Source organism: Periophthalmus magnuspinnatus, chromosome 13 (genome assembly GCF_009829125.3).
Source record: "Periophthalmus magnuspinnatus isolate fPerMag1 chromosome 13, fPerMag1.2.pri, whole genome shotgun sequence".
Taxonomy (NCBI): Eukaryota; Metazoa; Chordata; class Actinopteri; order Gobiiformes; family Gobiidae; genus Periophthalmus; species Periophthalmus magnuspinnatus.
In genome coordinates this window covers 2,308,512-2,325,186 of record NC_047138.1, presented here as the reverse complement: position 1 = coordinate 2,325,186, position 16,675 = coordinate 2,308,512, and the positions used below count along the sequence as shown (strand labels likewise).

Below are 16,675 nucleotides of genomic sequence, written 5' to 3'. Positions count from 1 at the left end.
GACAGGATCCACCAATCCAGACCTCCTCATTGGATCAGCCACCTGAATCAGAAAACACAAAACAGTCCAACTATGTACTTAGTAATAATATACAAATAATGTGATAACAAATATAACCTCCACAGTTATAAACGTAAACATTGATGTGTTGTGATAAAAGCATACATAGCTGCGGGTGTTGCACCACCAGTTACAACAATTCTATAACCACAGTGTGACTTTTATGACTGAGATTGTACAGATTAACTCCCCGGGAATAACATCACAACAAGGATCCACAGTTACTCAGGTTGTTCTGAATAATATGACACAGTTTAAAGCTAGCTAATGAGCACTAACATTAGCAAACACGTGTAAACAAACTCAACTGATCGGCTAATAGCCGCTAGCTCCTGTAATGAACAATTAACAAAAAACCCGAATGTTTGTTATGTACGACTTGACGGAAATTTAGCAAAGCGGGTAAATTTGCTGCTTTTGTGTGTAGCTCTTAGATTTGATCAATAATGAACATACAAAGAAACAACGAACATACAAATACAGAGCGAAGACACAAATATAGAACGTTACCAGAAAAAAACAAACATTTGATATGACACTTTGCGTTGCGGGGAAAAGTAAGCCAATGGTTGAAATAAAATAGCGATTCAAATTAGTAATGCACACATAGATACACTTATAATTGCAATACAAGTAGAAGGAAACGAATTACCTTTGAAATAAACGCTTTCTTTTAATAAAAACCTGCCTGAGTGAAGCTGAACTTGTCATTTCCGTGAAACCTGAACACAACCATGACATCACCGTCCACTGCGCATGCGCGTGTATTTATCAGCTTCTCAACCCGACGTCACCGTCTACAGCGCATGCGCACATATTCACTGGCTTCACATTTTCAGTTTTACGATTTTTTGAAGTAGAAATATATTTTATATACTTTATAAACACGTAATATTAAAATTGAATTGCACACACGGATATTGCCCGCAACTAAGGGTGGCACAATTAAAACATACATTTGATGACGTGAACATTTTTTATTATTATTTTATTATTAACTATTGTGTTTCTTAAAAATGTTTTGAATGTAAGTTTTATTAATTAAAAAAGCCCGAAAATGTAAAACCAGTTGTTGCTATGGCAACCATTTGTTTAGTTACAAATGACTGGGCCATAAGCCATTTGGCTTTAAACAGGATTCAGACCGAAGCTTTTCTTTAAACAGGATTCAGACCGAAGCTTTTCTTTAAACAGGATTCAGAGCTTTAAGATTCTCAGCCTCTCAGACTAACGTGTGTCTGTGTCTAAGGTGAGGTAAGTATGAAAAGTGTGAAGTTTTGTTTAGTTTATAAAGTTTGATATTATTCAGACTAGGCATCTATGTTTTAGTCAGAATTACTGTGCAGGCTGTTGATATACAACTCAAAGTAAATATAAAGATTATATTATCGTCTAAAAAGTGTCTCAAAGCCAAATGACAGTATTTTTAGCTGTGCATAAGACTGAAAGGTTTTTATTCTGCACTTTTCTCTTTTTGTGTTAATTTCATGATGAGTATTTGTGATTATTTATGTTTTGATTTGTTGTATTGTGATTCTAATGTCTTTCTTATTCTGTAAAGCACTTTGAATTACCTTGTGTACGAATTGTGCTGTACAAATAACACTTGCCGTGCCTGTTTTGTCTTTTTAATTTGTGTCTTTTTCATTCAAATTAGGTGCAGAAGATCACAGTAGAAAATGTTTTTACAGGACTACAACACCCAGGACAATGCTCTGGAAAACCTTCTCAATTCCAAAATAAGGGACCGCTCTGAGCTTTTTAGGGCAGAATGTGTGCGTCTCATGGAGGAAGCTAACAAAGCATGCAAACGTATGCAAGCTGACAACCAAAAACGCCTCGGTGAGATTCAAAACCACTCAATGTACTGACTACAAATAATAATTTCCTGTGATAACCTCAATTATTTCTTGTGTGTGTTTCTGTTTAGACCAGAGAGTAAAAGACATCAACTTTCTGAAGAAGGAGCTTGAGCAGAAGTTGGAGGAGATAATTCTGGAGACGGATAGCCTCATAACGTTACAGGGACGAGTGCAGAAAGCTCTGGAAGCCTGTAAAGACCCTCTGAAAGTGTCTGTTCAATGCATCGATGAGAGGTATGACTGGAGACAAAAGGGTTTTTACATTTGGGAATAAGATTATTGTGACAAACAACATTACAAATCATACAATACCAACATTAAACCATAATAAACCAAGCTTTCTGTTGTTTCCCTTTGGCTGTATGAATTAAAACACTCTTTACATTTGAATCAGTGTCGCTGAGATTCTTGTCATTGTATAAGAACATAATATGTATTTGATTATTATTCATTGTAAACATGTTTAATATAACAATAAGTTTACCTTTTGGAGAATTAGATTTTTAAAAGCTAAACTAAATTGTAGAAATGATTTGCACAGAGTTTTGAGGGACCTAATTAGAAATATTTAACTTCTTTTTTGTCTGTTCAGGATGAGACGTGTCCCTCAGAAGCAGCTCCATGATGCTGTGGACCAAGAGCTGTTGAAGGAGCGTGAGGCCATTGAGGGAGTGGCTGTGCTTCTGCAAAGAGTTCTGCAGCAACTCACAGAGCAGATACGGTGAGAATCAATAACAACTTTCATATTAGTATAACTGAGCAGTATGATCAGCTGACAGGAGGATCTCCCTGACCCCTGGAAAAACTGTGTAGACAAATACAATTATTCACTGGCAATGACCAAGACACAACAAAGGTATATGATCAAGATATTTTTTGATGATATGAATAGATGTGGAGGCCGGGTGACTCAGGATGGGGTTAGTCCAGCCCATTCAGGACCTCCCTCTCTGTAGATGGTGAGGTCTTTGGGCTGAAAGATGAACATGACACACGGGACGGGAGGGAGGGGTTGAAAGATTGGAGACAGAGGATAGGCTTGTATAAATCGGGCTTCTGGGTAATTAGAGGCGTGGTTAAGGTGAGCTGTGGTTCGCTGAGGAGGAGCAGAAGAAGGTTGGGGGCGAGTTCATCATATTAACTCCATATAAAATACTTCTCAACTCCAAACAGTTTAGTCTGTTATTGTGTTCTTTTTTTTAATACTTTATTTTATAAGTGTTTTCATAAGTATTTTAAAGCAAAGAAAAACAGCAGACCACAAAACAATACAGAGCATCGAGGGAAAAGCTACAGAAACAATACAAAGTATAGTTATTCCAATAGCAGATGATAAAATACCTCATTTTTAATATAACAAACCCATTTCTCCCCATTTTACATCTATCAGCAGACAGTCTCAGTGAAAAAAGGTCAGTCTCTCCGTGTCATAGATCTCGCTGACAGCCTGAATCCAGTCTGAGTGTAGGTGCGTCCTTACACAACAACTTGCGGGTTATGGCCTTCTTCGCTCCATCTAATAATATTGACAAAAGATATTTGTCAGATCTCTGCATCCCATGTGAAAGTTTACTCAAATAGACTTCAGTAAATCCCAATGTCAAGCCAGGTCCAAACATACCCTGGATTACTTCTATCACTGAGGACTTGTCTCATGTTCCTGATCCACTCTTTTACAATTTGAGCCCGATGAATCCTGGCATTGTCATCTTGGAATATGCCCGTGCCATCAGGGAAGAAAAAATCCATGGATTCAGTATATTCAGGTGTCAGCTGACCTCATTCTTTGAGCACAGACTGAACCTAGACTGGACCAACTGCAGCAACCACAACATATTTGCTTTGTTAAATCCAGGTGGTGACTTTTTTTTGGGTCTTGCAGTGTATAATGCTCAGAGGAGGCACGGCAAAAACACAGCGGAACATGCAAACTCTAAACAGACAGCCACTCAGATGAACACGCAATGGTTAAATTATCTGAATGAGTGTTATTTTGTTTTTCAGGCTGAACCGATCATCTAAGTATCATCTGGAGCAGGACTTAAAGGAGAAATTTGAGGCTCAGTCCATTGACAAATCATGTATTCTGATGACCCACCACTCGAGTAACCCCATACTTGAACCCCAGAACAAATCTATTCTGCCAAGGTAAGTCTATCATCACTTCTTATTTGCTATTTTCTTTCTCTGGCAGCAGAAACCAAATGTCTAACTGTTGATATTCAGTTTGTCAGTGACTCCTCTGCAGTGGGAGAGCATATCAGATATAAACCTGGCCAAAGCAGAGCAGCAGAGGAACAACTCTATGTCTCTGAGGACTTTGGTGGAGTCTCTCTTGGAGCAAACCGCGTCTGATTTACAAAAACAATTTCAGGCCACAACTTTGGCTTTTCAGCTCAATGTACAGGAGCTCAAGAAGGCCAAGGGACAAATGGAGGATCATCTGTCCAAGGTACGAGCAAAATTCAACAGGAATATAAATGAGAAAATGAAAAACAAACTGGAAAATATGACATTATTTAACACGGTCATGAGTTACATTAGATTATCTTCTCAAACTCCACTTTTGCCAAAACCTGATGAAACATTTTGACTGTTGCCAATTTAAAACAAAATATAAACTCATGATCCATCTTTTAAACGGTGAAAGTCATCAAAATGTCAGGAGGCTGATTATCCATTTGCATTCGGTGTCGTTGAGTCATTTGGTTTTGTCATAATCTCTGTGCCCCTCAGATCTTGTTGGAGTACAATAAACAGCAGACGATCTGTGAGGAGCTGGAGGTTTCCATCCAAGAGAACCAGCGCTGTCTAAGTCTGGCCCAGGGTCGTCTGTCTCTGCGCCAAAAACGCCCGTCCAAAGAGCAGTGCTTTGACCCCGCACAGGCGCAGCTCCTCAACGAAGTCCAGGTCATCACAGCCTACATCACTAAGTAAGGACTCCATTTAACGCGTTTAAAGAGGTAGACCGCTAACTCAAAGAAGATATAAATGCATTTCATAATCTAGCACTGTGTTGGCCTTCTCCTCCAACACAACTTTATAAATCATTTAAAAAGCAACACAGTCAGCCAAAGTTTTTCTGCCAACAAAAATATTAGTACTTTTTAACTTGGCTTGTTGGGAAACGCTGACTCCGACTGCAAGAAGAACATAATAGATGAATAATAAAACATTTAAAAAGTAAATTTATCCATAATAAAACATTTAAAAAGTAAAACAAAACCCTTTTTCTCTTCATAACTGGTGTGTTTGTGTGCCAGGCTGCGTCAGACCCTGACCCAGTCCGAAGAGGAGCAGAGGGCGTTGGTTCGATGCCAGCTCGAGCTTCAGGAAAACATTAACAACAAATCTGGAGCTTTGTACATCGATGAGGTGCTCTGCGGTCAGTACAGGGAGCCCGTCATCATCCACAACTTCTAATGACCAGACTGTCCAGATTTAGCTAAATAAAATGAAATAACATGAGATGTGTACGGCCTTTATGTTTACTGTGAACTTATGGTCATTATATTCAGCTGGACATTACATTTTCTACAGTTGAACTCACTCAAGGTCTTAAACCTGTTTTCTTATAAAGGTTAAAAGACCAAACTCCACCTCGTGTTGTTGATACAATGACTTTATTTCTGCTGCCAGTCTGTTACGGCAGATAAATAAACAGTTGAAAGTTGTATTTACAGCAGCATAGAGACAAAAACGTACAATGTTATCTTCTATGGCATACTTTGGATAGTTTCATTGACAAATACATGGTCCCTGTTAAAGGATGTAGCCCCAAAGCCCTCTCTCGCGCGTTGTTTTTGTTAATATGCATTGTGTTGTTACATGTGCAAATCATCAGTCAGTGCAGGAGCAATAGAGAAAGTCTGTACAATATATCAATAATGTAACAGTATATATATGTACATGTAAGCTGTTTGTACAAGAAAGAAAGTGACATCGGCTGTAATCTCAACTTTACATTGAGAAAAAACAACAACTTTGTATAGGATATATTTTGTTACATTGGCCCTACTTCAACTGTAGGGCTCCATTATAGCAGTAGTTTACTCTTGATCTTTCAAAAACATTCTCGTATAACATTACCTCACACAAACAAGCATGCTCACTCCATTTAAAGCCACACAAAGCATCTACAAGTCTTCATTTCCATTTCAGCATTAACTTTGAATTGTTAGGAGATGAATCCAGCTTACACACCTTTATATGCACCTTACGTTTTCACATTAAAATCAATCTTGGTCCCGTTTGACATAAAGGCTCGGATCATATTTAGGAACAGTTCTATTTAATTCAATTAATATACTGAGGGTTAAAATTTTATCTTGGTTATTTTTACCTCTACCTAGTGGGGAAGTGAATTAATAATACACTGTAAATCACTTTGACGTTCTATATCCAAAGCATTATTATTATTATTTTTATTAAAACACATGGGAATTTAACAATAAGTTAGGTTCTAAATTGGAATTTTTTTTATCTCAAAATCTCAGGTGAGGTGCAGGGGTCAATATATTTTACATTTTATATATCTTTAAACATTAGAAAGTCCTTTCACTGGAATTAACATACAGTTTCTCTTCAAATTTTAACTTTTCCTAAACCTGACGCCGCATTCACAACACCAACAACACCTTAATCCACAATAACAATCGTTTTAAATTCAAGTAAACGTATTTCCCACCGTGTTTCCCATTCACTTCAATAGAGAAATGTCATCGGTGAAGTCCCCGTGTGGATGAATGCAGCGAGCGAAACGCCACTGACAGACCATGAGACACAGAGGCAGCATGAAGAGCGCGCAGATACCGGCCATGATGTAGGCGATGGTCATGAGCGTGGACTCGTCTGTTTGGGGGATGTTGTACCCACAGTCCTCCAGGTCCACTCCATGAAACGGACCCTCCACGGACGCTGTGCGGAACTCATCGTGCACTGGAGACGAAGAAAATTATCAATTTGTTTGTTTTTAAGGACATATGTCATACACAGACGTTAAAGTCCCAATGTGTAAGTGTTTTAATCACCCAAAAATGAAGAAAAAACATGTGAGTGGGCTTCTCTTTTCAAAAATCTGGGTCGTATTTGGCCTGGACGAGAATCTCCACTTGCTTCTTTGCCATGGAAATGTTTCTTTAACTATAATATTTCACAGTATAGTTCTAACTCTGTATTACGCAGTGTTACTTTGAGCATTTCTTTCCACGTTATGTAAGCTAAACTCACAACATAATCCTGATTAGAAGTAGACACACCCTCGACTTTCATTGTAAAGCTGTCAAAACTAATTAGTGAGCATCATTATTGTGTTAAATTGATTCATACCGTGACACGTGCTGACTGCGAATCCGATGCGTCTCTTCTCTCGGTCGAAAACAACATAAAATCCCTCCATGATGACAGCCCCCATCACTGTCCCGGTGCTGGACTGGGACACCGCAAACTTATAGCAGTCCTCCTGAGCAGAGGCCACATCCTCCACGGGCCTCAGGTATTGCTGCAAAATACACAAATCGTTATATTAATAGGTATTTATCTTATTATTATACGGAGCCTACAGAAACATGAGAAAGAGAAAGCTGAATTCTGTCTATAAGTCACTTCTTTAAGTATTTGTCTGAAGGGAAGAGCGAACTTTACTGAAACTAACACATCTTGGTTGTTTAAAGTAACAGTTGTTTTTAGGTATGAAGGTGTGAACTGTGACCGCAGTGATAGTTTGATCATTATTTAATCATTTGACGTCAGATGGAGCACTCAAACCTGTCCGACTGTGAGCTCACCCAGACAGAGAAAAAGGTACTTTCCAAAGGACAGAACTTCCCTGTAACACTGAACCAGATCCCCATTCTGGACTACAATCCAGCAGCTGAAACGGCCATCAGAAACAATAAGCTTACAGAGACGGAAGCTGGTGACCATAGACTGAAAGTAACAGCTGCACAAAGCAGAGCCAAACCTCCTCCCTCCAACATAACATCAGAGGAAAGGCTCTCACTGCTCTAGAAAAGGACCACAGCATCAATGTTTTACCACCGGACAAAGGGAGATGCACCGTGATCCTGAACTCCGCTGATTATGAGGCTAAAGTGAACAGCCTCCTCAGTGACTACGCCACCTATGAACAGCTGAAGATACTACTAGTGGGTACAAGAAGAACACGAGAGACTGCTTACAGGAGAAGGAGGAAGTCATTGATAGACAGCTGTATTTCAGACTCAATCCTGGTGACTCCCAAAATCCACATAAAAAAGGAGTATCCCTCAGACCCACTGTATTCAGCACAGACTCCATCACATACAAACATCTGAACACCATCCTGGCTCCTCTGGTGGGCAACACGAAGCAACATATTAAGAACACGGCAGAATTTGTGAGCGAAATCAAGCATCTTCAATTTGATCCGGATGAGACCATGTTTTCCTTTAATGTGTCTGTCTTTTCACTTGAATCCACACATCAGTAAAGGTGGAGGCTGCAAAGAGGAGGCTACTGCAGGATACTAAGATAAAAGAGAGAACTAAACTGTCACTTGACCGAATCTGCAAACTGCAATAAATGTGTTTAAATACCAAATATTTCCAGTCTCTCCTATTATGGCGAACTTATACATGGAACAATATGAACAGGAGGGACTGGGCTCATTTCCAGGCTCCACCCACACATTGGTATCGATATGTGGATGACAACTGGACTAAAATCAAAATTCAAGATCTGGAGCCCTTTACTCCACATATTAATGCTGTGGATCCAAACATTCACACTGGAAGAGGGCAAGAAGAACAAACTGGCCTTCTTAGATTGTGCAGTAACAATAGAAAAGGACCCGTGTCTCCAGGTAGAAGTCTTCAGGAAGTCCACACACACTGACCAATACCTGCTGTTTGATTCACACCATCCACTGCAGCACAAACTCTACAATACAGAGCTCACGTGGAGAAAGCCCTCTCTGCTTGTGGAGATACAAAATGGGCCTTTAGGAGATCTAAGAGAGCTAAAACACAGGACGAAAGACAATCTGACGCTAACCACTCCTTTGAAGAGAGTGAGGTTCAGATCTGAGCCAGAGAAATGAGAGAAAATGGTTTGAGAGGAGAGTTAAAGAAGATATTTTTGTTAGGAAAGACAATCCTACACAACTTCTTAACTTCAACTTTTACTATTACACAGACAATTAACTGATTACCTATTCACTTTACACGATGAACTGGTTTGTGCAATTATAATCATATAAATATTTACAGTATATTAAATTCAGTGCAGATGTCATTTACCTGGGGCAGGATGGATATTCTGAAGGACTGGTTACGGTTTTCACTCATCAGATACAGAGAGATGACAGGGAAAATGTGCCACGGTGTAGTGCCCGCCTGCCAACAAACCAGCTGCTCCCCGAGCCAGAAACCAGACGGGAACTGCTCCGTCTGAAACACAACAAACTTTACTAATGGTGTGCGCAAAAAAGTTAAACGTTTTGGGAGATTATTGCTTCCTCTGCAGCAGTGGAGGAACTTGATTGTTAGTTAACGTTAGGATGCACAATTACAGAAAACAAAAAGCTCAAAAATCTGGTAGAATAATGAGACGTAAACTTATCTCACTGACTCAATCTGATGATGCAAAAAATAGACATAAAAAGGCAAAAAAACAATAGATTTTTTTCAAATTAAAGGTTTTGCAGCTTTTACTTTAAACAGAATAAATATCCAATCAAAACGGAAAACAATATTTTAATTTGGTGCCATAATTTGACATAAATAATAAGAAAAAGATGAACTTACGGAGGACGCTGCTTCAATCGCTTTGACCGCTGCTTGAAAAACCTTCCTGGGCAGACGCAGGTTTGTGGTTCCACTGTCCACGATGCTCTTGTCATAGTTATACTGAAACAGAGCAAAAACAACCTGTGAAAAAACTGGAACAATCGTGAAGGGAATAACGTTAACCTCCTGATTATTTTCACCTCTTTACAGTCCATGTTGAGGTCCTGTCCGTTCACTTCGATCCTCACAATAATGACTTCGTAGTACCACTCTCTGCGTATCGGAGTGTACCACAGCTCGCCGACGTAGAGGGAGGGGTCTATGCCACCAATGATCTACAAAAACACATTTTACGACCAAATCAGAGGTTGAGCTGTTGATTCTTAATAAGTAATGGAGGTAAATGAATGAGAAAATGTGTTAAAGCGACACTGTACTTCAAAACGTTAAATCTATTAGTGCTAACTTGTTTTTCTCCTTACTCTTTTGTCTACGCTGATATTATTCTTCCAGGTTTGCGCACCGCCGTTACTCACCATGCTGCCTCCGACCGTCGCGCTGCCTAAGGAGTAGTTTTGGGTGAAGCCTGCTCCACAAAGCTGCAGTGAAAAGAGGTTTGGGACGGGCGTCTGACGAACCAGAGAGTCAAAGAAAGGCTCCAGGTTCTCATCTGGCTGTAAGAAATGTATATGAATTTTACATAATAATACTGCCATAATTACAATGTTATACTAAAATGTTATGGTCTTGATGCATCTGACACAAATACACAAATATTGACTGCAACGTTTTGATAATAAAACATGAGCTATAGCCTTAGTTTTGATTTTTATAAGGAAAATCAATATGCTTGAATCTCCAAAACGTTTAACCTACTCACTTTTAGTACAGGGTTTGTTATCCTGTTATATTTATTCAACTACACCAAAAAATACCAATTAGAATTTACCAATAAAATAACCATCTTTATAAATATTTAGTGTTACTACAATACAACGTTCCAAGTGCTTTTCTGTGTTCTTACTCGAGCTATATCCGCGTAGGCCAGTCCCAGGATGCCTTCCCAGTTGGAGCCGTTGATAAAGAATCGGTCTGACTGGGTGATGGCGGCGATGTTTGCTCTGAGCGTGGCGTTAGGGCCGTGCGGGACAGAGACCAGGTCCGTGCCCAGCTCACCCTCCCAGCGCCCCTGAGTGTACGGGACATACACACTGCGCCCGAGGTCCCGGTATGACGTCGATCTAAAGAAGGGACAAATATAAAAGAGATGAGCCGTTAGTAAATTGTTTCAGATGGAAGGACGAGATCAGACGAGATCTTAAGCCATAAAACGATAATGTGAGATATTTTTCCATGTGGCTTCAATTTTCCTTGTATAATTGTTTTACTTTGCTCAGTTATACCTCTGCAGACATTGTCGTTCCAAAAAATTTAAAAAACTTCAATTACAGACTTAGAAAATATTAAATAAAATAAATCCCAAATTGTGAAAAATTCTGCCAAAATCGTGTCTTGTTCTCGTGAACCCATCTCGTGTTATGACTCATGGAAGTTCTGTCTCGTCCCTTCGCTGCTATTTATATAAAATGCAGATGTTGTAATATCCCCGTGTGAAAAAATCAAAAGGCACAAAAGATAAACAAGCAGCAGTTGTACTCACAGAGAGCGATGGTAGTATCTTCTGAGAAAAGGGTGAGCCGCTGCCCCCACAGCAAAGTTACTGCTCCCAGTGTCCACCAGGATGTTCAGCTGAAACACAGAGGAAACAGAGACGATTACAGAAGAGCTGCGTGCAAACATAATCAAATATGGTGCTTGGCTACAGCAGAACTGAGTCACAAATTTACATTATAAAAAAGAACAGCAGTCTCACTATTATTATGACATTTTGTTGAGATTGTTTCTACAGTTTCGAAACAGAAAATAGCACAAAATATGGACACCTCCTTCTATTGACCAGTAAGTTTAGCTTTATTCTGACCTTTTCAAATAAAAACAAAACAAAAAACATCACTTTTTAAACAGTACATTACAAGATTTGCTGTATTGTACGTGTATTTTTTGTTTGTTATTTCTTATTAAACTTGGCGGTCGCACTCGCAGATTTACTCACTGAAACTTAAATATTCCACTATAGTAACTCTTGATTAGAACAGTGTATTCTGCTTGTATTTCCCACTGAGGGCGTCAGTATTTGGCTGTGTCCTGTCACTTCCGTCCTCTTTGTCCTTCTCATTCACTGTCTGTGGGACTCTGTTCTCAGGTGTCCATCCTCTGTCTACGAGCGAATCACATCGTGCACAATCAGTGAAAAAGCCTGAATGACGCTTGACACGGTTAAAGTACTGTAGTATTTACTCAAAAATAACCACGCAAATGTTGAACCAGGTGATTTACTGTGTATTAGTGACAAAGATCATTATCTTGTTGTATTTTTGCAATTAGACCTCAGACCTGTCCCAATCCAGATCTATATGTGATGATGTTTGAAACTTAGCACCAATGTCATCGTCTTGTGCAACTTAGGGTGTGTTACACTTGTCCTGGTTTGGTCCTGGTTTGGTCCTGGTTTGGTCCTGGTTTAGTCCTGGTTTAGTCTTGGTTTAGTCCTGGTTTAGTCCTGGTTTAGTCCTTGTTTAGTCCTGGTTTAGTCTTGGTTTAGTCCTGGTTTGTTCCTGGTTCAGTCCTGGTTCGGTCCTGGTTCGGTCCTGATTTGGTCCCAGTTTGGTCCTGGTTTAGTCCTGGTTTGTTCCTGGTTTAGACCTGGTTTGGTCCTGATTTAGTTCTTGTTTAGTCCTGGTTTGGTCCTGGTTCGGTCCTGGTTCAGTCCTGGTTCGGTCCTGGTTTAGTCCTGGTTTAGTCTTGGTTCGGTCCTGATTTGGTCCTGGTTTGGTCCTGGTTTAGTCCTGGTTTGTTCCTGGTTTAGTTCTGGTTTGGTCCTGATTTGGTTCTGGTTTAGTCTCGGTTAGTCCTGGTTTGGTCCTGATTTAGTTCTGGTTTGGTCCTGGTTTAGTCCTGGTTTGGTCCTGGTTTGTTCCTGGTTTAGTCCTGGTTTAGTCCTGGTTTGGTCCTGGTTTGGTCCTGGTTTAGTCCTGGTTTGGTCCTGGTTTAGTCCTGGTTTAGTCCCGATTTAGTTCTGGTTTAGTGCTGGTTTGGTCCTGATTTAGTTCTGGTTTAGTCTCGGTTTAGTCCTGGTTTAGTCCTGTTTTAGTCCTGGTTTAGTCCTGGTTTGGTCCTGGTTTGCTCCTGGTTTAACCTCAGTTTAGTTCTGATGTCGCTTGTACTTTGACCCTATAATTATCCTGGTTTGGTCTTGGTTTGGTCCTGGTTTAGTCCTGGTTTGGTCCTGGTTTGGTCCTGGTTTAGTCCTGGTTTGGTCCTGGTTTGTTCCTGATTTAGTCCTGGTTTAGTCCTGGTTTAGTCCTGGTTTGGTCCTGATTTAGTCCTGGTTTGGTCCTGGTTTAGTCCTGGTTTAGTCCTGGTTTAGTCCTGGTTTAGTCCTGGTTTAGTCCTGGTTTGCTCCTGGTTTAACCCCAGTTTAGTTCTGATGTCGCCTGTACTTTGACCCTATAATAATCCTGGTTTAGTTCTGGTTTAATCCACGTTTAGTAGTTGCAGTTTCGACATTATTTGAGCGCGAGTGTGGACACAGCATCAATTTAAACGCTGATCTAAATATTATTTTAGTTCACTTAATTTACTCGAGGGCTTTAAACCGTTACGCCGGCCAATCCTTTCTGTTGAATAATGGATTGGCTCTAAAAATATCCACAGAAAAACTACTGTCTCAAAGCCTGAGACAAAGACAGGAATAAATATGGACTCTCAAATCCTCCTCACATTTCATTGTTACAAAAGCTCCGGGGAAGAGGATTTTGAGGATCATGGATTTCTCAAGCTTAAAATACAAAAAAATAGGTAGTGTACAACAATGTGTCTTCTTGGCTCAGTTTGAATTATTGGCTGTTTGGGACGTAAGTTAGTTTTTCTTCTTGGACGGCACGAAACTCCTGCGTACTCCTGCGTACTCCTGTGTACTCCTGTTTCCTCTGACTGTCTGACAACCTTCTTTATTTCCATAACACCAGAGACAAGAATGGAACAAATGCAGTGAATCTGGTGTTGAGATTCACGTTCTTAATGTTCAGTAATTAAGTACAAGGACATCACGTACGATCCAACAGCTGAAGCCCATTATTTTTACTGCCATTCTCGTCTAGACCTAGTTTAGTGCGAATACAACACGACTCCATGCAGATTACTCCTGTGTTTTGTGTCCAGTTTAACACCAAAACACGTCCTCTGCATTTGTCCCATACTCAACCAGCAGGAGAAGCATTTTATGACCACAATGCAATGCTTCCTCAGATCTATTTCTTTTTTACGCGTTATAGCAGCTGGCTACTCGTGCATGTTTTATGTTAATGGAGAAAACACCAGAGAAACATTCAGACCCAAGGAGAACGTGCACTCTCCGCACAGACACAGGACAAACACGCACAGGAATCCACAACCATCCTGTGGCCAAAACGCTCGCCCAGTTCTCTTGCCGTGGTCCAAAAGTGTTCAATCAAACATGTCAATCAATCAACATGTTTATTTATCCCAAGGGAAATTCAGTTCAATTCAGTTTGTAGCTCTCTGGCAATGTCAATAATAATCATGAACAGAATCATGTAGGATTTATACAGCAGCGTACGACAAACAAACTCAAACTCAAACATTTTTACTCTCCAGGATTGCACAATTTAAAAGTTTGATAGCATAAGGAATAAAAAAACACTTTATTAAGTTAACTACACAATCGCAGGAACAAAGACATCATGAATAAATATAGTTATAATAGGCCTACATCACTCTAACTCCTAAGTTTTAAATTAAAGAAGCCACAGAATGCAACTTTTCCCTTAGTGTGACCAGGCAGGCTTGCATCTCCACAAACCTGACTCTCATTTGGACTGTAGACATGACATAAAACTCATCTATTTCCATGAAGAATGTTGCACGGTTTGGTTTTAAAGTTCTTAATGTGCCTTTAAATAAGCCTGAATCCTTCTTAATAAACTATTTCATGCATGATTAAGGTAAATGCAGGTGTAGTTATAAAGGTGTAGTTATTTGCACAGTGTCAGGCCTTGGCACAGTCAGTTTTGCTCCTCTACAAAAAAAACAAAAAAAACCCTTAGTCCAAACCTGCCCCTCACCTTCTGTGGAGGTGTCCCCACTGCCATCTCCACGTAGTACCCCTGCCCGGACTTCCCACGCAGGTTATCAATCATATCCACGAAGCTGACCCCTGCAGCTGCCCCTCTGCGCCTGCGCCGTGCCTTCTTGCCCCCCACGCTGCCCTCTGTCCCGGGGCTGGGGGCGACAGGTGGCTGTTCAGAGCGAGCGCCTTGACGCAGTGGCACACGGATGGCTAAGGACAGGCCCGACGTGTCCAATGCGCATTCACTGCTCTCCAAAATGCACAGAATAGTCCACAGAAAGGTCACAGTCACAGACAAAACCTGTAATAACGTCATGTTTACGCGTTTATTGTTGTTTTGTTAGATTGCTGCTCAGTTTGGACCAGTTTGGCTCATCTTTGCGTCAGGAGGGGGTTGTCTAGTGATGCTACAGACAGAGCAGAGGCCATAATGGTAAATGCAGCCTGAATGCACCCACGGAAACGCTCTAGTGCCACAGTGCCTTTACTTCTAAGCTTCACGAGGCGATGCCAAGACGAAATACTGCAGAAAAACCGCGTATCTCCAAGAAAAAACAAATCGCGAAAGGCGTTTGTTGCAGTGGTGATAAAACGGTGAAACTGGGGTAGTTGTCTGTCCCTCGTTGCTTCACGTAGACCTCCACGGGCCGCTCGCAGTCGTATCCTCCCTGTTTTAGTTAAATCTGACCCACTGAAGCCTTCGTCCTGCGTCCCGGGGAGAGGCAGCGCAGTGTGGACATCCCTGAGGCCGTGCGCCCGTGCTTCACTGCGCTCTCACCGCCTCCTCTTCCTCCATCCGCCCCGCTGCATCCTCCAGAGGCTCCAGCGACAGCCCGAGCATCGCACCCTCACACAGCTTTATGACTGCAACTGCTTCCGCTGGACTTTCGAAATAAAGTCTGTTTTCTGGCACAGAGATGGTGACCAGTTCCTGTTTTACGCACCGCTCAGCGCACGCGTCTCCCGCATGGATCGGCCCCTTTTTATACTTAATCCATGGTTTATTTGACTTAGTTTTTGCCTCAGAAGAAACACGGAGTCTCAGAGGGATTGACTAAACATGAAAGGATCAAAGTGTTTTACGGAATAAGAAAGACATTAAAATCACAACATAAATAATCACAAATAATCATCATGAAATTAACATGAAAGAAGAAAAGTGCAGAATAAAAAAACTTTCATTCATCTGCACAGATAAACAAAACCATTTGTTTGGATTTAAACATTGTCTAAGTAGAGGGGTTTAGTCTTGGGTTTAGTCTTGGGTTTAGTCTTGGGTTTAGTCCTGGTTCAGACCCGGTTCTGTCCCAGTTCTGTCCTAAAGGCAGACAGAACGGACCAAACAGTGCAAGATTCGGGCAAGATTTACAGTGTTTATTTACAATTTGTGAATTTTTTCTCTTTCTTTCTCTCTTTTTTCTTCCCCTCTTTCTTAAGAAAGAGGGGAAGAAAAGTCTTTCTCTCGTTCTTTCTTTCTCTCTTTCTTTCTTTGTTTATTTCTTTCTTTGTTTATTTCTTTCTCTCTTTCTTTCTTTGTTTATTTCTTTCTCTCTTTCTTTCTTTCTTTGTTTCTTTCTTTCTCTCTTTCTTTGTTTATTTCTTTCTTTCTTTGTTCATTTCTTTCTTTTTCTCTTTCTTTCTCTCTTTTTTTCTTCCCCTTTTTCTTAAAGAGTGGAAGAAAAAAAGAAAGTAAGTCTCTCTTTCTTTCTTTGTTCCTTTCTTTCTCTCTTTCTTTTTCTTTTTTCTTTGTTTATTTCTTTCTCTTTCTTTCTTTGTTT

At 40.4% G+C, this 16,675-nt stretch overlaps 2 protein-coding genes across 2 annotated transcripts; one reads left to right on the top strand and one right to left on the bottom strand.

Annotated features, from left to right (window-relative positions):
* Positions 1–2: 2 nt before the first annotated feature.
* On the top strand, positions 3–5,345 carry tekt1 (tektin 1). The gene is made up of 7 exons (XM_033977357.2): positions 3–1,902; positions 1,991–2,156; positions 2,515–2,643; positions 3,927–4,070; positions 4,149–4,374; positions 4,659–4,855; positions 5,186–5,345. Exons 1-7 carry the CDS (start codon positions 1,740–1,742, stop codon positions 5,343–5,345), a joined length of 1,185 nt encoding a protein of 394 aa, XP_033833248.1. The 5' UTR covers positions 3–1,739.
* Positions 5,346–5,528: 183 nt separating this feature from the next.
* Positions 5,529–15,765, bottom strand: bace1 (beta-secretase 1). The gene is made up of 9 exons (XM_033976791.2): positions 14,893–15,765; positions 11,349–11,437; positions 10,713–10,929; positions 10,225–10,362; positions 9,889–10,023; positions 9,707–9,808; positions 9,200–9,349; positions 7,251–7,422; positions 5,529–6,860 (listed from the first exon to the last, which is right to left on the bottom strand). The coding sequence occupies exons 1-9, from the start codon at positions 15,211–15,213 to the stop codon at positions 6,622–6,624; spliced, it is 1,563 nt and encodes a 520-aa protein (XP_033832682.1). The 5' UTR covers positions 15,214–15,765; the 3' UTR covers positions 5,529–6,621.
* Between the last annotated feature and the right edge of the window lie 910 nt (positions 15,766–16,675).